At 38.6% G+C, this 27,503-nt stretch overlaps 1 protein-coding gene across 6 annotated transcripts in view; it reads left to right on the top strand.

Annotated features, from left to right (window-relative positions):
• The window catches only part of TSPAN4 (tetraspanin 4), a 366,079-nt gene that overhangs the window by 294,309 nt on the left and 44,267 nt on the right, over window positions 1-27,503 (top strand). For all 6 annotated transcript variants that reach the window (XM_075187843.1, XM_075187845.1, XM_075187844.1 and 3 more), the window contains 2 exons: window positions 19,276-19,467; window positions 26,520-26,594. In XM_075187843.1, coding sequence (XP_075043944.1) covers window positions 19,276-19,467; window positions 26,520-26,594 — 267 coding nt within the window. The remainder of the gene's footprint in view (window positions 1-19,275; window positions 19,468-26,519; window positions 26,595-27,503) is intronic.

The raw sequence follows: 27,503 nt of genomic DNA on the forward strand, positions 1-27,503 counted from the left end.
TACTTATATTATAAAAACACAGAGTACATTAGCTCTTTATTTAAATTCAGTGAGTCAAAGATCTTAATATGTATAGTATGGAGCAAAAAAGGGAAATCGGGGACATGATAGGTCAATATATCAAGGTTTTTAATAAGGTGCAGGCATGAAAAATTCTTCAAAGGAAGAGAAGTATTAGAACATGAGGACATGTACTGAGACTGGAGGGAAGTAGGTTAAGAGGGAATTGAGGAAAATTACTTCACAGAAATGGTGCTGGATAAGTGGAATCACCTCCCATCAGAGGTGGTAGAGGCTAATGCAATAGAGCAGTTTAAACATGCTGGGGATAGACATAAGGATATCCTTACAAAGAATTAAGAATCAAATAGGGTTTGAGGTTATCATATGTTAAAAAATGGGCAGACTAGACTGCTGTCAAATTCTATGTTAATGATGTCACGTTTCTCCATTCAGCTCATCTCCCACTAGTAACCAGTCATGTCTTGTTGATTTAAAAAAATAATAATATCTTTATCATACAATGCAATCAGTATTTATGGAGTTAACTGTGTCTGGTATCATTATACCACCATAATAACCATCAGAAAATTAGCTGGGAAGGTAGATAATACTGCAAATTAAAGTGTAATTTTTTTTAGCATTTGACAGAAAATTAATAAGGCTGATTTAAACGGGAAATATCACTGTGTGTTTATTTTAACCTTGTCAATGTTTTGTCACATTAAAGACTATATCATGCTATTTGTCTTTCATGCACAGGCTCATATTGCAGGTAATGCAGGAATGGCCACAGTCTAGATAGCAATAATACACTCGCTCAGATAATTGGTGTTCATAGAATCCTCAAATGTTCAGGGAAGTTTCCAGGTTCTCAGCGCTGATAAGACTGTCATGTTTTTGAAACACAGAAACAAGACACTTGTGTAGTAAGGAGTTGGCACAATACCTACAAGCCTCTTCTTTTCGTTTAGATGCTAAGTTCAATGGAACAATTATACAATATTTATATTTAAGATTTGTATCACCATAGGTTTTTCTCTATGTACATACAAAAATACATATCACACCTGCCAGGTAGATTAGAACTTCTGCATTCACACTAATAATAGAAATTTTAAGTATCCAAAGTCTAACATTCCACAGCTGGAGCAGAGCTTGACATAACCTGAAGAACTATAGAGATTACTTGTGTGTTCCACGGCAGCAGGAATGGGAAACATATTTGCAAGTGTGAAGACTTATACAAAGGTAAACAAAACAATGTAACTTGAGATCTAGCAAGTTATACACTTCTGAAGACAATGGAAAATTAATTATAGCTAATCAGAAGACAGAACTGTGCAGGAAAGAATATAATTGTATGCATTTTAGCATTAGGAGGGGGGGGGGGTGAATTGTCTCAATGTTTAGACAGGCAGCAGCTGATCTACAAATAAGTAATGTCATACTTGCTGATGGAATCAACATTTTGTCATGGGGGCGGGGCCAAAATTATGTGATTCCCCACAAATCACGTCATTGAGTCTCACATCCTAGAAAGTGATCAGGATGCGGGAGAGTTGCCTACTCTCCGGGGAGTCCGGGAGACCTACCCGGAATTCGGGATTATTCCAGACATTCCCAGAGAGTGGGCAAGTATGAGTAATGTCTGTTAAACTAGATAGTTGTGTAAGCATTGAACAATATGTGAAAACCACAAGCAACAAGTTTAAACCTGTATATCCAAAAACTGCATTCTCAGTCTCCTTGCCCTGGACAATGTAACTTACTGATTTTATTTTTCCTTTTTCCATTATTTTATTTGTTTTGGTCTCTTGCCACTCTTTCTCAAACCCATATCAAATCCCACAGTGTTTAATAAAATGTCCTTTTTCACTCTTCCTATGTGGCATTAGGCTTAGAATTACAACCTTTATATTTTGCAATCATATACTTCACATCTGGATCCTGCTGCTTTTATCAGCCAGTGATATATTGCCAAATCCAGGTCCCCACCTACATATCTCTCATACACTTTATTCTTATTCTATTTACTATAGAATTCCAGCAAGCATATCACATACCTCCAGTCACTTTTCAAGATGCCCTATGGAATGCACACTCTGTCTGTAACAAACTGACATCCATCAATGACTTCTTCATCATAAATATACTCCTCTAAGAAATGAAAATCAAGTCTCTATTCTTTTGTCCCATTCTACTACCTGTCACCTTGTAATTATCCCCTCACAAATCAGTTGTTTGCTGTGTGCCTTAACTAACATCTTTAGTTGTCTATAGCCAAGGGGCAGTCTATCCCTGCATGCACAATCATGGAGGAGTCCAGTACATAACCAGGACATACCATTTGCAAGGCCTCCGCATTACTGTGATCTAGACAATGACTCCAACCACCCTCTGAATGCCGTGCAGTACTGTGGTGAAACATTAATATCACCCTAACCAGCGTGCCCCTTGTTTCTCACAAAATGTGCATTATAGCATGTACATTTTATAGCCCTTGCTCTTGTTCCCCAGCCCAACAGAGTACAACTGCAGCGTCTAATTACATGTGGATAAGGGGACATTTTATCTCATTGTAAATATGTATATTGTGTATTGTATATTGATGATGTGACAGTGAGGTTGTTATTCATTGTCCTTAAAGTAAAGCCAGAGGGGTTATGGGTAGGGATCAGGTTGCAAGAAACAGGTGAGGGCATACTTGCCAACTCTCCCTGAATGACAGGGAGACTCCCTGAAATAGGGATGATCTCCCTCACTCCTCCGAAGTGTCTGGCATTCTCCCTGATGCTGAGCCAGTATAAGACATGGTTGGCTTCGTCATCTGTGGCATGATGACACAGTTCAGAAATTGTGTCCTATGTCCATGTATTGATGCCTATGGAGGTGGCCATTTTCATGGAGACCAAATCTAATCAAAGACTGACAGATAAGACAGCATGACTTCAGTAATGGAGAAATGTAAAAGACACTTCAGTCGTTAGCTGCTTTTCTTTAACGCATAGTTGCCTACTCTCCAGGAATGTCCGGGAGACTCCCGCATTTCTGGGAGACCTCCCGGGCTCCCAGGAGAGCAGGGCAGGGCAACCTCCTGATTCTCGCCCCGCAATAGATAAGTGGCGGGGGGGGGGCGACGACGACTTAATGACGCAAATTCATTGAATAATTAAGCTGCCCAACTGGTGGCTGGAAGTCCCAGACAAGCTTTACCACAAATAAATCTGTCCCTCTCTCTTGTATTATTCCATAATTATTCAAGTATGCAGTAATTACTCTTATTCTGTAAAAACTAAACTCTGATCCAAATTATCTTTCAAATAAGCATCTCTCAGTTCTCATGCCTCTCCAAGCTTCTGCAGACTCTTACACTTCTTGCCTCAGTTCTTTTCCTCACACAATCTACTGGACCCTTCGCAGTTAGGCTTTTATTCCCAGACACTTCAAAGAGACTGCACTGACTAAGTTAGTCAATGATTATTTCTACTTGTACTTGTTTCTAATTGTTGTTAATCTCAATGCGGCATTTGACACTGTTGACAACTCACAAATGTTGCATTACATAGGTCTTCGGGACATCCTGGTTCTCATTTAACCTATTAGAGCGTTTCCTAATTTATGCTCTTCTCTATCCGTTCCACTTCTCTTGGAAAACTAATGACCTTTTTTTGTGGCTTGCAGTATCGCCTCTATGCAGATCATGCCCAAATGTAAACATTCTCTCCAACCATTTCATCTTGGATGTCTTCTCGCCGCCTCAATCTCAATCTAAGTTTTGGAGCTAATAATCTTCCACTAGCCAACAGAAGCTAATTACCTGGTATCTTCTTTCTGTTCACAACAGGACAGTAAACCCTACCCTTCCAGCTTGTTACCTTGGTGTTATCCTTTACTGTGAACTGTCCTTTGTTCCCCATATTTAATCTATCTCCAAGTCCTTTTACATGAATCTAAGATAAAACTTCAGAATATGAACATATCACCCTGCAGAAATTTTAATTAATGCACTCATAAACTGATATATTGAATATTTTCCCTTCTTTCTGATCTTTATCTAACCAGACTTTCGCAGTTGATTTTAAATGCAGCAGCTAGACTAATTTCCACCTCCAAACATCCTTCTATTGCTGCCTCACCCTGCTAGCCCTTACTTTGTTTGCATGTACTTTGCAGAATCCAATATAATGTACTTCTACTAACATATAAAGTCATTATCAGAACCTTACCAACATGTATATCTTCCTTTGTCTCAAAATATCTTTTATATTGATTGCGCTGCTCTGTTATTATTTTCTCTTTACACCGACAGATGGATCAGCATTGTGCAATAACAATGTTCTCAGTAATATGTTTAACATTATCATAGGCTAAAAAGTATTAGTCAGTCACAGGGGGAAATGCAGAATTTCTAGATGGGGGTTTCCAATATTTTCCGCAATAAATGTTCTGTTATCGCCATCTCATGATGACAGTAAGAAATTGGTATCATTAAAGAAAAAAACATTATTTGACTAAAGCATTTTTTTAGTGAATGAAGGTTTTTTAAGTGATTGAATATTTTTTAAGAAATCAAATATATATTTTTTCCCACATTAGTGGAACTGACAGCCCAATATAGCTAGTGTAGTTTACAGCGATAAAAACGCCTACTTATCGCCGGCATAGGAAGATAGTTATGGCATTACTGTCTGCTCCCTGCCATGTGCGGTTTGCTCTATCACACTCAGGCTCTGTCACATAATAGTGATGAAGTCATGCACGCACCCGTTCTTTCTCACCGAGCAGCCAGCAGCAGTACACTGTGACCGGGGGTGGTGATTTGACTGTGATAGGGGTTATGGGCAACTAGTGCACAGATGGGATAAGAGGAGAAAAGGAGACACATGCACAAAGGAGGAGAAAGACGAATACTGGTTAATTGTCTGCTATTAAAATTTCCCTTAGTCTCTCTCGGTCTGTGTGTGTGTATGTGTGGGAATTTAGATTGTAAGCTCCAATGGGGCAGGGACTGATGTGAAGGAGTTCTCTGTGCAGTGCTGCGGAATTAGTGGAGCTATATAAATAAATAGATGATGATGATGACGGGGACCAGCAGCCGCAATTTGGACATAGAGACACACAAATGCAATAGGAGCAGAAAGTAATACACATAGTGGTCCATGCATCAGTCTGATCAAGCACTTAATCATGCGAAAACAGCTGCTTCCGCATGATTTCAATTTAGTTGCTATGCATTAACTGCATAACGGAAAGCTCGTCCATTTAGGCAAATGACGTGCAGCATCTCAGTCCCCATAGATTAATATGGGGACTGTGATGTTCTATAATGCATCAAGCTTTGCATTGAGTAGAAAAGTAAACGCCCTCTCAGGATGGTGTTACCTTTCTTTTCCTATGGGATTCTGCCGAAGCCTCTTCAGTTTGCAGAACCCGTTACAGTGGAAGTGCTGTGCGCTAAGCTGCCGGTAAAGAGGAAAAAATAATCGCACCAGTGGGGTCACTTCGCTGGGGCTCCCAGAGTAGCTCCGTCATCATGCATTTCAGCGGTGCTTAAATATGCAGCGATGCATATTTGCTGGTACCTGATATTATTAATGCATAGACCCCATAGAGACAAGGAGAGAGAGTCATGACCTTGCAGATGTTGGGCTAGAAAAACTTCACCTACTCAAGTTCCTACGTGAATATCTATATTTGAGGCCTTCAGGAAAGTTGTGCAGAAACTTTTCCCAGAGCTGACAATTCTAGAAAATGTGCTAATCATTTTTATCTTTATTACTATTATTTTTTTTTTTGCTATTGAAAAGGCTTTCTTATTTGATATTGTCAGTATAATCTACTTTGCAATGGACAGTTCTGTGCTGCAATTTCATAGATCTTGTAATAGATGTGCCCTGCATATACAGCTTGCATACTGAATGTAAAATGTCAAGGAGTCATTTGCATTTTTCAAACATACAACCATGTTCTGTGGCATTCATCTGAGTAATGGTGGGGACTGGATCCATGCTGTTTAACCTAAATGGTAGCACACTGCCTTCTTTAATGTAATAGGTAGCATGTGGTGCAGAGGAAGGCGATGGGGGAGGTGCCCATTTTAGTAGGTGGAGCCACCAGAAAAAAGTAAGGCTGCGTGATCCCTGCCAGTCCCAGAACGTCACTGGGGCCGGCTACAGTAATATAAGCATACTGGACTTGATTTGATCACAAGGTTCTGTCCAACTTGCTTCCCCCACCCCTCTACATGCGCGCTTGAGTCAGGGTTTAAAAAATGCCTAAGCTAAACTGACCATATTAGTTATTTAATAATGCTGTGTAAATCAGCACTAAAACTATAATAACCGACCAGCACCTTTTAGCTGTCTACTGCAAGGCAGACTGTGAAAACAAATGTATATGGGTTTAGTGCATATTTGCACCTTTGAGCAAATATTCACTGTATATTTTTTATAACAAAACCCACATGCTAAGTGAACTCCTTCTCTGTAATCTAGTTTACATTAATGAAAAATCAGACAGCAATGGTATCTACATTGTCACCATTTTTGCTAGACATTTCAGTTAAATATAGTTTATGACCTCTTCTCTGTTAGCTTCTAGATAGATGGTATCTGGCAGGATGTTAAACCAGTCATCTTGGAGATAACTAATAAAGCATCTGAAGTATTGTTTTAAAGTTTAGTTTGTGAATTCTGTTTGTCTGTTAGATTGTGCTTGAAAGGCTGAAGATAAACTTAAGGTTATCTCAGCTATGAGGACTTTGATGTACTTTGAACTTCTCAGTCTCAAACCACTTCATCGGGGCTGCCAGGGAGACAACTCTTGTTGGATCACAAAATTAGCTATTTGTTCATGCAGTAGGAAGACCTCTTGTGACATCATAGCTCAGTGTCACAATCCCAGGCAATGACTTACCTGTGAACCTGTGAAGCTGCTGACAGCTACTTCTCCATGTCAGTGGTCAGTGCTCAGTGTGGGAATGGTGCAAGCAAAGTAACACCAAATTTGAGACATTATGTCACTTATTCAGTGTTTTCGCCAACACTCTAATTAATGGCACCTGTGGTGTCTACCCCTGTTGGGCCAGAGAGTGCAGGTCTTTATTAAAATGATTTGCTTGCTCTCGAAGGAGTCCCCTGATTGTGGCCTGTTTATTCTGTAATGGATCTGGCTTTGGAGAAAGAGTCCAGTTGCCAGAGTGGAACAATTTCGGGACAATGCAGGCAGAAGTTCAACATAATAATAACAAGCCAAAGTTAGCACACTCGTAATCAAGCAGAGGTGTAGTCAAGAATAAGGCAATTCAGTGCACAGATAACAATAGTAGTGGTAGCAAGGCAAGATTGTAGTTACAAACCCTTATAATCAGGCAAAGGAACCTGGAAGCTGCTGGTTCTCCGAGCTCCCTCTGATTGGCTACTGATTAGGAGCAGATGAAGCTCAGTGATTTAAAATTCTATGGGAATAGTCTCTCAGGAACTGCAGTTCAAAGCATAACCATATCAGTGGGAGACAAGCAAATACATGGGCCAGCAACACAGAATTCAGGTCTCAAAGTCCTGGCAGATTCAATTCCTGCCACATTGATCTTCATTTCTGTGCCTTGCTCTGTAGCCCTCCTATGTAATATTAATGTCGTCAGCTCTTAAGGGCTGGTGTCCTTTGCCCTCTTTTATGAAAAGATTTTCCAGTGTCTGCAATCCACTTCTACAGTTTCTCCCTGATCTGCCTACAGTATATAAATACATTTCTATTTTCACCTGACAAACCTCAGGTTGAATGTAAATGTAGGACCGACTCTGTACAATTATAGCACATTAGCAATTTCTAAAAACAGGTTATCTGCAGGAACCCACTCTGATTTAAATAGTAAGTTGTTTGAGTTTTAATCAGCATTTTATTTAGAAAATAAGTCTAGAAGCTCTGGCATCAGCCTCACAGTACAGATTATTTCGTCCTCTGACCTGTTAGAGTATAAATGATTATTCTCTTACAATTTGCTGAAGCTATGTGAATAGGGGAGTGTATTGAGAATGACCTGTAGAAAGGACCTCATATCAGCTCTTAATGGACTTTGCTCACATTACCATACAAAATGCATTTGGGAATATTTCTATTAATAATTTTCCATACATTTCTTATGTGTGCTCTGTAATTATACAACTCTAGTAAATCCACTGTGCGCCTTGTTCAATATGATTGTTCCTATGCTGCATAAATAAGTGTTATCTGAAGGAGATAATAAATCAGAAATAAGCACCATATTATTTTCCTTTTCACAGTGACTTCTCTTGTTTGCCAAATTACAATAATGTATTGATATGGCAGCGTATAATGATTATGACTCTTATTATATGTATCTTATCTATAAGTTATGATGAGTAAACTATTGTTTAAGTTGAGACACATTTATAAGGTTTATGTAAAGAAGAAATGATTACAATCTAATTTTACTCTTCTACTATACAAGAGGTACTGAATGCATTTAACTGTATAATATAACAGTACTATTATTGTTAGTAACAGCAGTAATTACAAAGTTACAGAAAGCTAAAAAATACACAAGTTCATCCTTTTATAGATTGTAGCCGTTTTGACCCGGAGATTGGCAGGGCTGCTGCCAGTTTAACCTCACAGGGAGAATCCTATTGACCCCATACATTACAGATTAATATCCTATGGATTCCAAACACTCCCAAAGGACAAGCACAGTTTTTAATGGTTGGATTTCTGTGTATTTGTTGGATTTACATTAATTTCTTTTATCACAGTTTACAGTGCTTAGCAAGGTGAAATTATGAAGTCTATATTTCTAAATATTTAGTATAGAAATGTGAAAGTAGGCATCAACCTAAATTGCGGTTTTATGTGTGAGTTTTGAATTGTATCTTAAGCTACGTGCACATTTTAAATACAGGGAATGGATGAGGTGGCATGAAAGATATGCTCTGGCATAGATGCGGCAGTCATCATCATGAACTCTTTACTATTTTAAAATAAAAGTATGTCAATATTTATTTTTTAAGAATGACATTTCACCCCTTACCCCTAAATGAGTACCCAGTTCATAAGGCTTGGGCTGGCTACTGCTAAAGCATTGGGACAAGGAGTATGGGGCAAAAACGGTAGCCAGCCGTAGGCATTGCCAGGTTGGGCTGGTCACACTATAACAGTCAAAATGTGTACCAGCCTGGTCAGCATTGGTCTGAAATCACTAGAGGGGAACTGAAATGGAAAACTAGGTGTGCCCCTCTTCCCCTGGGCAGTGGGCCCTGTGTGTGTGAATAGCATTGGCGCCCTGGTGGGGAGCGGTGGGTGTCGTGGTAATACGAAGTCAAAAATTGATTAAACACTATTATAGAACTATAAGTGTCAGCAAGCACTGGCAGCCATTGACTACTTGGGTAAGCTGGTGCTTCTAGATCCACAAGGGCATGAATGTCCTGACAGTTAGAGCCCGATGGTACATGTAGTTAATAGAAAAGTAAGACGAATGCAGCAAGCACAGATTTGGTTGTCCCTGGGTTGGGACACATATTTTTTGTGGGCCTGATTCCCCATAGGATATCAAGTCCTTGATACCAAGCTGGGGTTTGTTCAGATTGTGACAGGGTAAAAACACACAGCTGTCTCCTTGTTATATAGTGTGATCACTCTTGCCCAACAAAGCTAGCTTTAGTGGTAACGAGCCCAGCTATAGCACTTCTTACGTAATTATGGAAAGGGTGACGTAGTTTAAATAAAGGAAGAAACAGTGTATCATATTTTAATACACTAAGAGCACATGCTGAATATGTCATCACTTATGTACAGGCAACTGATATGCCTCTCAAGAGGCATATCTGGAGATGTGGCCCATGTCACTATGTCACATCTCCAAGAGAGTGCTACCCTGACATGTGCTCATCCCTGCTGTACTCAACTTGCCCACCTTGGTCCGCCTCTCTAGTCCTAAGGAGCCACATATGCAAGTTACTTTAAACTCAAAATATGCATTCTGTGGATTGTAAACTCTGTGTGACAAGTTATATTCTATGTTTAGGATGGAAATTTGCTATAAACATGCACCCCTGGGTACCTATTTGGACCTATTATCATTGATAGGCTAGTGCTACCAATCACTACATTTCTTTGAGTGGGCACAAGTAAGAATACCATTTTCAGCTCTCCCCGATCACTTCTTCTATCCCTTTGGTCCTGTAGCTTTTTGAACTTAATACAAGATATATATTGTCCTAGGCTATAAATGGTAAATGCTAGTGTTACTAAGCAGCAGCAAACACTATCTTGTCACTAGTGTGCACTGAAATAGCAAAGTGTTCTGGTTTACATCTGATATTTTTATTTTGCTGCTTGGCATTTGTAAATCCATTCACAGACTCTGTTCACTAATCTTCTGAGAAACTTGAAACTTGCTTCGTCCGTCTCTAGCTGAAAGGAATAAAACAGGGAACTACGTCTTTAGCAGTGAGTTTACGGTGTAGTAATGATTGTCATTGCCCACTGTGATTGTTATGTGAGACTGGGACACAATTCTGTGGGATCCAGTATATACTAGAATTATGTTTAGACAATAAGGGCATAGTCTAGAAGAAATGTTATAAGGTACACACAATGTAGAAGATACTGTTGAATTGGAGAGGATCTAAAGAAGCTAGTCAGCAAATATCTGATGTTCAAATGAAGAAAAATAAAGCAGCCAGGAGACTGAAGCCAAATAAGAGACATAAAATATGTAGTTACAATCACAGTTGTCACAGAGACTATAGAGTCCAACAATATATGATAATCAGTTGGAGTAATGACCATTAAAATGTACTAGAGGTTACAATTATCAGACCTATTTGTTCACTCATAATCTTGGTCTGCTTTGCTATTATATCATACAGGAGTTGAGAACGTTTGTTAATGTTGTTCCAGAGATACCTATTTACTTCACTAGAGGCCTGAAGATACAGTATTTAGCAGGAGAAGCAAGGTGGCAAAATGTTGTTATCCTTTTCACTGTTAGTGATGCATACATTCTAAGATCTATAATATAAAAGCCTAGCGGCGTGTGTTAGGCTGGGTGGAGTTATACACTGACCTACTAAATTCTTAGCATTATCTAATATATAAAAGTAAAAGCCTAGCGGCGTGTGTGTGTGTGTGTGTGTGGAAAAAACTATTTTCTCAGAAAGGGCTCATCCAATTGACCTGAAATTTGGTATACTGACATTATTTGACAAAAAAATTAGAATAGTGAGGTCAGTTAACTTCCATCATCCCCCCTTCCCCCCGTGGGAGGGGTAGTAAAGGCTAAATTTACGAGTTGAGGGCTCAAACTCATTTTCGTGAGGTAATTTTACCTCATGAACACACATTGAAAAGGCCGCTTGCATCGGGAAGTAATGCTCTTCCCCTGAGGAGGCCTGGGCTAGGCCCAAATGCATGACAAGAACCTTTTTAAGACCTTAAGTAGGTTGATTTGACTAGAATGCATGAGTATCATGCACGGGTTAACTTGTTAGCAATATGTCTGCACAGTATGATGGGACACTGCTTGAACAGTGACACACTCAGTATGATACTATTAGAAGAGTCAGACCTGTACAGTATGGCACTGCTTAAACAGCTAGATATGCGCAGTATAACACTGCTTAGACAGCCAGGCATGTACAGCATGATACTATGAGAACAACCAGACATGTACACTATGACACTGCTTAAACAGCTAGATATGCGCAGCATAACACTGCTTAGACAGCCAGGCATGTACAGCATGATACTATGAGAACAACCAGACATGTACACTATGACACTGCTTAAACAGCTAGATATGCGCAGCATAACACTGCTTAGACAGCCAGGCATGTACATTCGGAACAACTACACCTGTATAGCATGACACCATTAGAATAGCCAGACATGTACAGTGGAACACATGAACAGATATACATGTACAGTGAAACACAAGAACAGACATACATGTACAGTGGAACACATGAACAAACATACATGTACAGTATCACACTGCTTGCACAGCCAAATATATCCAGCATGACACTGCTTCAATAACCAGACATATAGAGTATGACACTGTTTAAACAGCTAGATATGTACAGCATGACACCATCAGAATAGACAGACATGTACAGTATAACACTTGAACAAGCATACATGTACAGTATCACACTGCTTAAAAGCCAAACATGTCCAGCATGACACTGCTTCAATAGCCAGACATGTATAGTATGACGTTGCTTGAACAGACGAACATATACAATGTGACACATCTTCCGTAGCCATAGATATACATCATGGCTCTACTCGATTAGCAGACGTGTATGGGCATGACACTGGATGGACAGCCAGACATATACAGCACGACACTACTTGATTACCAGACATATAGTGTTATTACACTGCTGAACAGCCAGACATGTACAAAATGACTCATGTTCAATAGCCAAACATTTACAGTATGACACTGATTGAACAGCTAGACATGTACATTGTTTCACTACTTGGTTAACCTGACACGTATAATATGACACTGCTTGAACAGCCAGACATGTGTAGCCATGACAGGACTTGATTAGCCAGACGTATACAGTATGACTCTTTGATTAGCCAGAGATGTATAACCATTACGCTGCATAATTAGCCTGACACGTACACCATGACTGTGCTTGACCAGCAGCCAAACATGTATTGTATGACACCGCTGAAATAGTCAGACAGTACATGCAGAAGTGCACAAGTATACTCTCTTTATTAAACAGTCATGAAATGCACCTTATAGATGAAGTAAAAAAATAATATTGTTTATTATGTGCTTCCACATTGCCGAGGTGCCCACATCTCATAGGAACTGTACTGCAGCAATTGCCAAGGTTACTCTTAAAATTGTATGTAAGCTGCCTCCACTGTGCAGTGGGAATTATGCCACTACATAGTACTGCGGATGGTTAACAGCTCCTTTTAAGCTTGTTCCACAGAAACAATGGAAGTCACTTTTAATTTCCCCCAGCTTATTCTTAACGGTTTCTCCAGAAAATGCCTTCATACGTTGTTTTCATGAAGCTATTGTAATAAATGATATGTCCTACCCTGCCACTGCACCAAATGTACTTTAATGAAAACACATGCTGTGTAGCTGTGAGAGCATCCTATTAGATGAACAGTTTCATAGTTAAACTGTTCAGACAAACATAATTGTGCAATAAGCAATACTAAAATATTTTTTTACACTGAGCTGAACAAACAGCAAGCACTGAAAATGATATAGTATCCCTATATTTCACAGTTGTTTGAACTCAACTTCATAACAGCCAATGCTGCTCCTTTGGAGCTCTGAGGGTGGAAAGACCAGGATGTGGGCCTCCCTTACTATTGTTTCTGATAGAACCCTCCACACTATGCATCACTGTCACAGTGAGTAGATAAGGACCAGGTAATGACTTGTTCACTGGCTCATAGGTAAAATCTAAGTAGATTTTTTTTTTTTTTTAATAAGGAAAAAGTGTGTCCCAAATACGGTGAAGTTATGGAGAGCGCTGAGTATTCTCTGGCCAGTAACATGGCGCGAAAATATAACCACATGCACCACTGACAAGCAAATATAAGTGCAAATCTATATCCCTTGTAAACACAAACATATGTGATATTGGGAGAATTGTTGTGTCATCAACATTCCAAATGTCATCAGATTGTGATGTCATGACATTAGGACCTGGCCATTTAGAACTAGGAGATGACTAAAGAAGGTTGTGCAAGGTAATGCTGAACTGTTTCCTTATTTGACTTCCACTTGGTGAAATGCAGTTACAATAGACAGGAACTGCATGTGATGAACGCACAGGATCATTTATTAGTATTATTAGTCAATTTATTAACTCTCCGTTACAATAGCTGTTAGATTGCAATTTTTGATAAATTTAATTAAAGGCTGGTTAAAATCTGGAAAAATAGGATGGTTTCATGGTGATTTTTTTCAAAGCAAATAGTCACCCTGTTATTTTACACCTGCATTTTACTGGTACAGCAGGTGTTTTATAAGATTACATAAGCTTGTTTTATTATTGATAAATATGATGCCCTCACACCTGTGTTGCTACTTTACATGCTCTCTTTTTTGTAGACTTGTATATACACTTTTTAATGCATGTAGATTTATTTCCATCTTCTCTCCTGCTGCTTATTCTTACATTATGTACAGTTTGAATGTTTGTAAAGGGACTGTGTACTGTGTGTCTTCTCTCTGTCACTGTTTCGTGCCATTGCCTTAGGATATTTTTTTGTTCTACTTTCATCTTCCTCCTTTCTTGATGCCTACTCATTCCTTTCATATATACCTGGCAGTTCATTTCTGCACCGTAGAGCTCGCAATCTAATACACCATGATGCAGCATGGAATGAATATGTATGTGTTAGCTACTTTTTACCCCGTCCTTCTATTGTTGCTTTCAGGGCTGTGTCTGTATCAATTCTGTATGGTAGACTGTGGAGAAAGTGTACCTCGTAGAAATAAATATTATCCCTAAAGCTTCCCAAACACTGCAGGCAGCAGAAAGTTTAATCATGCTAAGGGAGGACTTCTGCTGTGAGAGAGCAAGAAATAAGGAGGAGGTAAGAAGGGAGGGAGGTGAGCTGGAAGGAGGGGGTGTGGAGGTTGAGGAATGAGCATGAAAGAGGCACAAAATGAGACAGATAGGAAGGTTGGGGAGTAGATACATGAATGAGATACTGTGAAGTAGAAATTGGGACACAGAGGTGACTGAGACAGATTGTGTGAGCAGGGTTTGTATGTTCCCTTGTCATACCTCCTAAAATCCTGACATTTATTGGAGTTAGATGTTGACATTTGATAATTGTGAAGGTTTTGATTATAATGTAGCACTGAAAGATGGTGAATAAAGATTAGAATGTGAATTATTGTTACTTATTGTGTGGTACAGCATTTTTATGACTTACATTCTATATATTATTATTATTATTATTATTATTATTCATATTCCATCGAAATTTTGTATTATGGCTATGATATTTAGACTCTTGAAAAGCATAAGCTGAATGAGACTCATTTCAGGTAAAAAAGTAAAATAAAATAAATGATTAACTGTAGCTGTCTATGGGGGGTATTCAATTGTTAGCGTCAACGCTAACAAACGAGCGCTCAAAAAATCTTACCGTTAATACGGTAATTACTCGCTGAATTTCCGCGAGTAAACTACCATATTAACGGTTTTCGCGCGCAATATTACCGTATAAATGGTAATATTTTTTGAGCGCTCGTTTTTCAGCGTTAACGCTGACAATTGAATACCCCCCCTATGATTGTGATTCATTCATTACTCCCAGTGCTCACACTGGATGGTAGGAGTTGTAGTCCAGCAGCAGAGAGATTTCAAAACATTTTCTTTAGCCTCCCTACCCACTGGCATAAAAAAAATGCTTTTACTAGTGGAACAGATTGAGATCTTGTCTATAGTACAATACAATAGAATACAGTATAAGTCACAGATCATTGAGGGGTTAAAACCTCTCAAGAATTTGATGCACAATAGGTCAAACTGTCTTCATTGTATCACTATGCAGCAGTTGGTTTTCAACTTTGTATAGCCTAAGGCTCCCGCTACTAGATCCTATGTCAAACATACTAAAGTTGTGAATCTTTTATTTAATACTTTATTAATTAACCTAACATATTATTAATATTACCTATGTAATTACTGTGCTGGAAATTTGGTTGCTATTCGATCGCAAAATACTAATTGTGTATAATTTGTGATCGCACACAATAATAATTGATACAAAACTGATCTTTTCATAACCGTATGATGTACTAAAATGAATGGCTTTAACAGCACCCATGTCCCTTAATTATTTTTATTATTTTTATTGTACTATTCATGAGCACCCAACTTCAATGGCTAACATTGGCTCTAATGACTCCATATCCCCACAGTCTTTTAGCAGTCAAGAGTGGGGGGCAGCATGGCTGCTGCCTGTTCCTTTGACCCATCCTAGGTGGTTGGTAGATCAGTTTCTAAAGACTTATGACAACCAAGTAGCTATAAGGTGGCCGGAAATACGTGTTTCTGTTGATCTGTAGCAAGTAGCCATGGCCTTATCTGTTTGAAGTTTGTATGTTCTCCCCGTGTTTGCGTGGGTTTCCTCCGGGTGCTTCGGTTTCCACCCACACTCCCAAAACATACCTGTAGGTTAATTGGCTGCTATCAAAATCTACCCTACTCTCTCTCTGTCTGTGTGTGTGTGTATGTATGTATGTGTGTCTGTGTATGTTAGGGAATTTAGACTGTAAGCCCCAATGGGGCAGGGACTGATGTGAGTGAGTTCTCTGTACAGCGCTGCGGAATCAGTGGCGCTATATAAATAAAAGGTGGTGATGATGATGAAGTAGCCACTCTATTTTGTATTGTGCAAACGAGCAGATAGAAAGCAGTCAATGTATAAAATGAGAGCACAGGTGTGTGTGAATGAGAGAAAAGACACAAGGCCATAGGTCATGAAATGACAATACGATTTATGTCAGGGACATTTATTTGATAACTCAAGCAAATATGAGTTCTTTAAATAAAAAAAAAGTAGACAAGTTTTTAGAAATCTGGAAGCAAGTATGAAAGTCAAATTCAGCACCATGGACAGCAGACACACATACTGTGTTCCAATACTGACTGTCCGTCCTTGGTTTTGGATTCTGTTTGTTGTTTTCCTGTCTATATTTTTCAACAAATTGTTAACAGTATAATAACATAGGAATGTGTTTTATTTCTCCACATTTACTAAATACAATGTTTGGAAAGTAATGTTTTTTACTCTATACTAGTTCCAAGTTCTCACCTGTATTCTGCAGATGTGAAACAGGCATGAGGATTGTTGTCAGATGCTTCTCTGTTAAAGATCTGTTTTTGATGCATTGCACCAGTTTTCTTATATTTTGTCACAGCCGGTTTTGTGAGACTTGCTTTTATCTGATGTATCGCAAACCAGTTATTTTTGCCTTGACCCGGTGGACATCTGACATTAAAATTGATTTTGACATATTTGAAGTGTCAAGTGAAAGTTTAATCTTTGTATAATTCCCCAGCATTAAGATCTACAGATAAGTGGTGTAGTTTAGATTGTGTTCATGTTTGTGTCACTTTGTATCACCCTCTGGTTTTTAATGTGCATTATCTAGCAGATTGTTTAGAGTGAATTACTTGTATTTTAAGTGTTAGATTTACTTAACTTGCTTGATTGTTCAGCTAGTCCCAGAACATCCATATGACAATATGCTTTTTCTGTATGTTGTCAGTGGGTGTCATTTACAAGTTGGAAACAAGGGCAAAAAGTCATGAAAGGAAAGGGACATTGAGACACTCCACTTTATGTTTTTTTTTTCCAAATTATAATGGCATTGGATTATGTTATGTGCATGAAATATGGCACAAAAGGGGTATCCTTCTAAGTAATGCCCAGGCCAGTACCCAATCACCGCTTCTTCAGAGGACATCCAAAAGTCAAGTAATTTTTATGCATTTGTAAATGATCCTTATTGTGGTGTTAGTGTTATTTTATAGCTATTGTATGCACTGAAAAGAAGTTTGCTTTTCTCGTACACATAGAAATGTATACCCAACAGACCTTTGCTGAGAGTTGGAAAAGTTTTTTTCATGTTTGATTTATTTTTTTTAACACCTTATAAGAGTCCAAAGTGTTTATACAGTATCTAGCTCCATGTTCTAGACACACTGCATATGTTAGGATAGGAGAATGGGGACACTTCTATTTACCTTTCCTTTTGTCTCTCGCATCTTGGATTTAACTATAATCCCCTTCCGGAAAATCCAGCAGGGAGATAAATGCTGACATTATATACAAGCAGTAGCCATGTCCTCTCATGGGGAAGCACTATTCATTAACGCATAATGTATTGGGTGTTACAAGTTACAATCAGCTGCCTGTCATGCTCAGTCATGTCTGTATCACAGCTCTTATCATTTAAATGAACAGAGTCATTTACGATTTGTATAGGAAATGCACTTTTCCTAGTGTTTATAGGTGAATTAATGCATCGGGCAAAGCACAGTTTACTATACACAGCTACAAACACAACTTAACAGTACAATGCATAGGAGTAAGATTTTATTTTGCATTTAGAATCCAGACAAGCACTTTGGAGACATTGCAGAAATCTTTCTATACAGCGTCAAACATTAGCCAAGATATTGGCAATTTCTATTAATGAATGACAGGGTTCAGAAGAGCTTTTGGGTATCCTCATATGGCACCACCAAGAAGAGACTTTTAGAAATGTAGGATCAGCGTATGTAAACCATATTACAGTACTGGGACAAAATGCCCTCAATTCGAAAATTAAAACCTGAATTACAGTAGCAATGTTTCTGTGTCTTTTGTTGTACTATTACTATTCTTACTTGTATATGTGAAGCTTCCTTTTGATATGGGTCATGTTGATACATTTATTATGAGTTTATTACATTAAAAAAATAATTAAAGCTGTTGACAGAGTGTCTTAGAATATTTGCGTATTTCTGTTTAAATACTGCAGAATTTTGCGGTAGGACATTTTTTTTTTGCCCAATGTTTGATCTTATTTCATCGGTCAGCATTATTATTAATATGTTTTGCATATATTAGTATTATTGCTGTAGTGTTCTTGTTTTCCTCCTTGCATATTGGAAAGTTTAATATTTCCTTATCTTTTCTGCTTTGTAGATACCTTAATTTCTAAACAAGTTTTTTTGTTTGTTTTGTTTTTTTACACTTCTGAGTTATCTGTCACCTTATTATAAGTATTCTATTTGCATCTCAATGAGTTAAAGTGCTACTAAATACTATATTTTAAACACTAACCCTTTAATCCTCTTGTAAGCAGATTACCGCTTAAGCCTCCAGACATCTCCCTCCATATTTACCCGGACAGCACAGTATTGATTACCTTGTCTTTTTGTAGACTGCTAGAAAAACCTCAGGAGTTGTCCCCTGTTGTTCTATGTGCTGTTATTTGTAATACAACAAATACTTTTACAAATATCTTGGGAGTAGAGAGTTTGAGCATGTTTGGCTGTAGAGTACTTGGCTCAGAATCCCTCACCTCTTTTTTTTTTTCCCAACAAAAATGCTGTACTGATGGAATGACTTGGCCTTTATAAATTCTAAAGAACACACAGGGCTATTGTGGAATGATTGGGAGTTGATGTCTGTTTATTCTTACATAAAACAACTTGTTACCCATTATGCTCCTCTCTTGTGTCTTGGCAGCTGGGAGGATGTGGAATCCTTGGAGTCGGTATCTGGTTGGCCGTTACACAGGGGAACTTTGCCACACTCTCCTCTTCTTTCCCGTCACTGTCCGCTGCCAACCTGTTGATAGCTACAGGAACTATTGTGATGATCGTGGGCTTTCTGGGCTGCATCGGTGCTATTAAAGAGAACAAATACCTACTGCTGAGTGTAAGTATAAATCAATTTAGAAGCTGTATAGTATTGGAACAATTATCACCAACACGTTTGTACAGTGGTCGAAGTGGGCATTTAGAAGTGGCAGTATGGAGAATGTAATGGGAATGTAACTGAGTATAATATGATAGTGTTAAAATGAAGGCAGTAGAAGTGGCGGTACATATCGTATACATACAGTATCATATTTTTCCAGTGGAAGTTACTTTTCTGTTTATCAGCCTTTTTGGCTGAAGGTGGCTACAAAAGTCTGGCTTATGCGTCCTTCATGGACATTACCGACAGCAAGTCTGCTGTGTGTACCCCCCCCCCCCCCCAAGCACACACACACAGTACACACACAATTACACCTTTGTCGTAAATATCTATGGTTCGGCTAAGCCCCTGAAGATTTTACAAATATATTTGTAAATATGAGTAGAACCTTGTTTATATAAGCTGACTTGCATTTAAGGTTTAGTGGCCCTTTAAAAGTAAATACAATTCAACTTGCAATCTAGACATAGACAATATATGACAGAGTACAGTCATTGAAATTGTTTACAAACAGGGAAGTACATAAAATTTGTGCTGTGAGACACTGAGCGACCGGAGCAGCAGAGCCAGTAAAAGACAAGAGCACTGTGGAATTTATGTTTAAGTTCTACTCCAAAAACTATTAACATTAAACAGTTCTTTGTATAATAGTCATTCGAAGTTAATTAAAATATCCAGCACCCGCATATTATCATAATATACTGCAAGAACCCAATTCATTGTAATATCCACCATACACCATTTAATTATAGTACACAGTTCTTAGTTTAAAATAATATACAGTGCTCCCCTTAACTCTAGTAACCAGCAACTGTAAATTCTTTAAATATGCAGCAGCTGTTTTATGTCACTCTGTATACAGGGCTAACCCCTGATTTGTACTGTAGAGTACCTACTTAAATTCATAGCACTTATCTGCTAATTATTGCACTATAAAAGAACTTATGTATACAAGGTTTTGAGACTACTATTGGATTCATATTGGCAATAATGCTGAAATACAGTACCCACTCCTAGACTAGGGAGGAGTAGGTTAAAATGTTATGGGTAATATAATATAGAACAATATCTTCCAGTATGTTCAAAAGTGTCAGTAATGTTACTCTCAACAACCAATCGGATGTTTGCTTTCTGTTGTTATGGGTAACAATTTTCCGCAGCATTGGTTTTTTGATGGGCAACATTTCCAATGTATTAGTTTTCTTAAATAACCTTGAATAAATTTGTCTAGAATTCTCTTTACAGGGATGCAGCGATATAGCATGTGCTGGTATGTGTCAGTAAAGCATATACTGGGGTATATCGGTAACACATGCCTGGTGATGTGTCAATAAAGCATATCCATGCCTGCGTTGGTAAGACCTGTTTGGGGATGTGTCGGTAAGACATGCTCAGGGATGCTTCGTTAAAACATGTCGGGGATGCATCAATAAAGTATTGCCAAGTTACAAAATGATTCTGAGAATGAATTGAGAAAATATTTCTTGGGCTTTCAGTTAAACCTGGTCCACGTACTCCCTTCTTCATAATTTAATCAGATGTATTTCTCCTCCCTCCGTTAAATGTATTATTTCCAAATGGATTATTACAATTGATAGTTAGATTTCCCCCAAAAAATGTTTAGGTCAAAGCGTAACCACATAATAGCAAGTTATTCTCCAAAATCCCAGATTGACCAGAAAAACAGGGATTTTGAATTAACAATTGAATAAAAATCTAAAAAAAATCTTCCCATTGTAATAACTGATATCACAGCCACAGTGTAGCTCAGTGGTCTCTGATGTAGAGAGATGGAGCTGCCTTGTAGTTTATCTGACTATTGATTCTCTGGAATTAGTTTTACCTTTATTCTTGCCTTATTGGTATTGATACTATTTACCTCTCTCCGTACACACAATATTCCACTTGATGTCGGGGGGCAGGCTGGGCTGGGGGGCCAGTCCCATAGTGAGCTACCTTGGGCTGTGCCACCTGCATTTTTATTCCATTAAAGTGTTCCTAATAGGCTGCTATCTTGCCAGCCCTCCTCTGCTTGTTGTGCTTTGTAAATTGCTTTGAGGGCAAAGTTCAGTGCTCTGTTGGAGTTGGTATAAAAATGTGACATTTTTATAAACAGAAGATGAAAAACTGGGTTGTAGCATTGATTACTGATCACACACATACTGCCTGTGATTTGGAGTGAGACATGAACTCTCTCAGAAAATAAGCTAGTCAGCAACTAATACTATACTACTTAAGGAAGCTGTTCTGTCAACCAGAGAAGAGTTAGCCATCTAGTAAAACTTTTCTAAATATTATTTTTAGTTTTGTTCAAGTTTTCTTTAATCTTGAAGGCAATAAAGTCTAAGCTATTTGGAAGTATTGTTCTACTGTACGTAAATAGAGACCATTGTTCTCAGTAATCCAAAGTTAGCACCTTTTAGTTTTGTTAATGTAGAGCTCAGAAAGGTTAACAGGGATCTGGCAGCCAGCTGTGTGACATTCAATCCTCCGCACTACGCCAGTCTTGCTGAGCAACTGCAGCATGAAATATTACAGAAGAGAAGTCTGGAGCTGAGGGAAGAGGAGGAAATAAAAACACACTTTACAGCTTGCCCAGGAGGGTTTGAGCGGGAACTAAAATTGATTTTACTATCTCAATATACACCACAGAGATGCCAGTGTGGTTATTTTGTGATGCACATGAGGAAGAGGTGTGGATTACAGATGCATATTTTATGATTACTTGTGACATGTTTTTCAATTACATATCTGAAGCTTCCTCCTTAGTGTCTGTAAATTATACCATATGGGGGAAAAGTCCTCAGTGGACATTTGGAATATAAAAATGTTTGTTTTATTTTCAAATAAAGTTATTTTCTTAGTCTTTGATTGCCACTGTCTAAAATTCATCAGAGACACCATAGAAATACTCACATAGGCATGTTTGCTGATACTGTGACATTCCTCACAAAAGTCTCAGTTTGGGAATTTAAAAAAAGGAGGATGTGATTGTGCCACATTTCCCGCGAGTTTGCCTAACACTCCTGAAGCTCGAGGCCATCCACAGCCCACCGCCCATAAGTATACCCCTGCACTGCCTCACACATCAGTGGCAGGTGCTTATGGTGCACATACCTCCCAGCAGTCGGGATGGGACAGTCATTTCAAATTGAATATTTGGGAGGTATGCTGTATAGTGCAATATGTGCATTGAACTGCAGCAACCAATTAGCAGTTAGCTTTTATTTGTCAACTGTAATGAAATTAAATGTCTATTTGGTTGTCATGAATTAATGCAGTGGTTCCCCTCTCTAATCCTTAAGCCCCCCTAACAATCTTGGTGCGCATATGCTTAAAACCTGGACTGTTATGAGGAGGGCTTGAGGGCTGGGTTTGTGGAACTCTGGGTTAGTGCATATACTGCACCTAAATAAAACCTACCATCAGTTTAGACAGGCAACCCCAATTCTATGAGACTAGATTGTTCGGAGATTTGTCCCACTCACTGTGGTGAGCAGGTGCCGGGCACTTACCAAAAAGGATAACTCCCATAGAAATTTCTATAGCTAGTTGCGACTAGCGTGAACCCCATGGCTGGAAGAGAACCACCCCCATGATGACCTGACATAGAAGCATTTTTTGGACAAAGGGTAAAGAGCATGTGGAGATGGGAGAATCGACCCCAGGTGCCACAACCGCAATGGGCAATTGGAGCATCTGAGAAATTGTTATAGCTGTGGTCACTTGGGTCACATTCAGCAGGACTGTCCTAGCGGTCGCAGCCCAGCTTCCGGTCCTCTGCCTGGGGGCTCCAGTGTTGGCTTGTTGTGAGTAGTAGTTTACAAATGCTGCTGAGGCAGACTACCACTCTGATGCGCCAGAGGAATAGTGTATCAATTTGACTCCATTGTGGGTGTGAGGAGGGTTGCTACAACCAATGTGAGTGCACATCTCCAGAACATGTGGGTGCAACAATCACCATGGTACGCCCTGACTTGGTCCTGAGGTATTTTTAATCCCTAAGCGAAGGATGTCTACAATTGGTGGTGTCTTAAGCTGGGTACACACTACACTGTTTTCGTCCAATAATCAACTCAAACAGCCGACATACGACCGCTCGTTCAAAAGTCGGGTCAGTGTGTGCAGTGACACGATGGTCGAAAGTCTGCCCAAATGGACGATTGTCGCCTCATTTGGTTGGTCGTACCGTTTAATATTTTCGTTCCAATCTCGTTTCCGCTGTGTAGTGTGTATAAACTTCCGACCGATCCACAACAGTGAGTACGAAATTACAGTCATTGCTCACGACAACATTGCTGTATAAAGTCGCTAAAGGGACGTCCACTCTTCCCTTTATCGTCCTAAACAAGGCTAGTGTGTATGCAGTCCATGGACCGAGCGATCGGAACATCGATCGCATGTAAAATCGCTCTGCATAAAAAGTTGGTTGAAATTTCTGTAGTGTGTACCCAGCTTTAAAGGACAAAGGGGATTTGGTTGGATTGGGAAATCAGTAGGAGCCAAGTGGAAGTGGGACTTGTGAATTGACTTCCAGCAGATGTTGCTTTTGGAAAAAATCTGCACATCATTATCTTCACCCCCATGGGAGTATTGAAGGGGAGGGGATATAACTTGTGTTTTTGAGTACTGAAGGGTGTTCATGGATTGGTGTGTATGCTATACCTGCAAAGAGTTGTATCCGTCTGGTGATTGTATATCCGTATATCCGTATTGTCATCTACGGAATAAACTTTGATTTGGTTGCAACAATATGCCTAGGTGATTTCAAGCAACCCATTAGGATGTGCAGTCTTCACACACCCCAAGAACATGTCCATGAGAGTTACTTAAACAATTTCCATTTTTGACCACAGCACTGCTGAGATATCGCACTTCTCTTCACAAATCCCACCTTAATGCATCAGTTGCTATGTGAACACAAGTCTATTATCGATTTAATGACAATGTAAGCAAAGACACACTATTCAATCATCATTTCTCTTATTTATCATGACATAACTATCTGCTTGAGCTCATGTAAATAGTACATATAAATCCTTTCAACACGTTCTTATAATACAGTACAGTTCAACAGGTAAGATAATATATACACTCACAAAGGCAGTTTCCCAGAAATACAGTTCCTTTTCTACTCTGAATTAATCATTGTGTTAGACATATTTATCACTATATATTATTCATAAGCACACCATAGCAGATCATCATAATTTTATATACAGGTTCTGGTTGTCTGTATTTCCTGTATGCTGGAGGCAAAAGTGTAGCTATAGCCTTAGCAGTCCATGCAGCTACTATGGTGCCAAGCAAAATGGGAAGGAGGCAGTGGGGTTGAGTTGTCACAGTGGAAACAATTGTCATTGTTATTAGCCAGGGCGTAATATGATTGACTATAATTGACATGATTGTACCTGATTGTTACTAATGCAAATAGTGCTCTGCTCTATAGGACACTGACTGGGGATGGAGCAGACATGGTGGTGGGTAGGATGGCGCACTGAAGGCCACATCATAACTTTGCTATGGAGCCCAGAGATTTCTAGTTACACCTTCAGGTGGAGGTATGAGATGCATAATAGGATGATAAATACATGCTGCATGGCAGCCTCCAGTGCTTTTGCAAAATTACATTCTCTATTGTCTGGTAAGCCAAAAACACATGGGACAAATACTGTGCAGCCCTGTTTCCATGACCCTGTCTAAACTAGGGTATTCCATGATCATTCAATCCATGCTCTGCAACTCACCCCATCATACCAGTTCACAACAACAGTGACCCCTACAGGTCTATGTTACCATCCAGCAAACATCTCCTAAGTCAGTGTTGGCTAACCTGTGACACTCCAGGTGTTTGTGAAACTACAAGTCCCAGCATGCTTTGACAATATATAGCAGCTTATTGCTGGAATGATATGCTGGGACTTGTAGTTTGACAACAACTGGAGTGTCACAGGTTAGCCAACAGTGTTCCTAAGCAGTTCCTGGAAACAAGAAAGCATATGCTGACTCTATTCTTCCCTCATGGTGTAAATTTAATTTCTTTGTGGAAGAAGTAACAGAACAAGTATATCGAGAGAAGACATTCGGCCTTTATTGCTTTTTTTTACATTGTATAATCATGTATAAAATTCCCTGCTGGCATTCTAGGAACAGATTGTGCAGTGTTACATGGGCACGTCATGTAAAAAGATATGATATTTAACCCCATGTGTGCTTTCTGCCAAAATGTTACTATGATAACATTTTATTATTAGACTCTGAGTTGAGCAGTTTGAGGACTATAAGTGCGGGCATTATTATAGCTTAACTGAGAACTCCACAATTATATCTGACATTTGATTATGTGATGTGTTCCGCATGCAGTGCCACATTTACCACATAGACAAACTACACACCTAACTAGCACATCATTCTCCAGGGGCAGCTTCAAGATTATATGGTTGTATTTTGTTTTCTACTTTTAATTTGCTTTTTTATTTTGCGCAGTAATGTTTAGTGTCTGTCAGCAAATCCCACACTGTTTTTATAGTGTAAAAAATCTGATATCTTCTGTGTTACTTTTCATTTGTTATTAACACATTAACATTAAACCCAATTTTTAATGTGTTTTTATAATCTACAATGTAAATGCACAACCTCTAACCAGATTAGTTATATTACTGAATGATTAGTGGTGATCCATCTCTCTGTCCATAATAAATCAATAATTAGACCCTGGACATTTATAAAGTGCTCTGCACATGGGGTATATTTACTAAACTTCGGGTTTGAAAAAGTGGAGATGTTGCCTATAGCAACCAATCAGATTCTAGTTATGATTTATTTAGTGCATTCTACAAAATAACAGCTAGAATCTGATTGGTTGCTATAGGCAACATCTCCACTTTTTCAAACCCACAGTTTAGAAAATATACCCCCATGAGTAGGAAGATTGCCATGTATAAACATGCCTACATATAGTTTCATACATGTAGTAATAAACATCTCACTTTGTTTGTTTTCTCCCTTAGTTCTTTATCCTATTATTGATCATCTTCTTATTGGAGCTCATTGTGGTTACCCTGTTCTTTATCTATACTGATAAGGTAAGTTCTTTTGTTTAAAAAAATGCTTCATGAAAGTGTGTTTCTCTGTGTGTTTCTCTGCTTAAGAAAGGTGACCAGGTAAAAGTAGGTGGAATAGAATATTTGAGAGATTCAAGCCAAAAACCCAGTAAAGAACTGTGGGGAGAGGTACAGCAGACAGTACATTCCTTCTCATGTAACATAGGATGCACCAGTTGTTGATCATGGAAAACGTAAGCAAAACATTACAATAGTGTGCAATAAAGGGAGCATAATTCCACAATTTCCAGATTTTTACAATTTTCAAGAGTAGTGCAAAGTAATATAATATATATAATATAACTATATAATATAACAATGCAGTCTTAACAAATGTACTTTGTGTAAAGAAAAAACAAATATATATATATGGGATGTGGTGTGATGAGGGTGTCTCTACAAATAAAGCAATGGATGAGATGTTGAATCTTGATGCATTTGGTTTAATTAAACATATTGTAGTAAATGAAAGGGTTTCACTATTGTGGGAACTGGTGAACATGTCTGTATCACAGAAATTATTTGTACACTGTCATTTATTCTTGGATCAGCATGTTTCAAGAATGGGGGTAATATTGATGGATATAGAGGTTTGTACCCTCTATTTGTTATTCTTTGAGTTTGGAGTGATATGAATATATACCAAAAGCTGGAACTAGGTTCAACTTTTCTTTTTTTTTGAAAAACAGTTTTTATTAAGGTTTTTACAAAACAACATAGGTAAAACATACCCAAAAAATATAACATGTGAAACACAAGATGTTTAAAAACATTGAAAAGAACTCAAAGTAACAAAAGGAGAATAGGTAGGCTATGATTAGGGAGCAAGAATCTTATTTTCGTTTCTTGGGGGGGGAAGGGGAGACAAACAATAGGGGAAAAAGTATTAGG

The sequence above is a fragment of the Mixophyes fleayi genome, chromosome 10 (genome assembly GCF_038048845.1).
Source record: "Mixophyes fleayi isolate aMixFle1 chromosome 10, aMixFle1.hap1, whole genome shotgun sequence".
Classification (NCBI taxonomy): Eukaryota; Metazoa; Chordata; class Amphibia; order Anura; family Limnodynastidae; genus Mixophyes; species Mixophyes fleayi.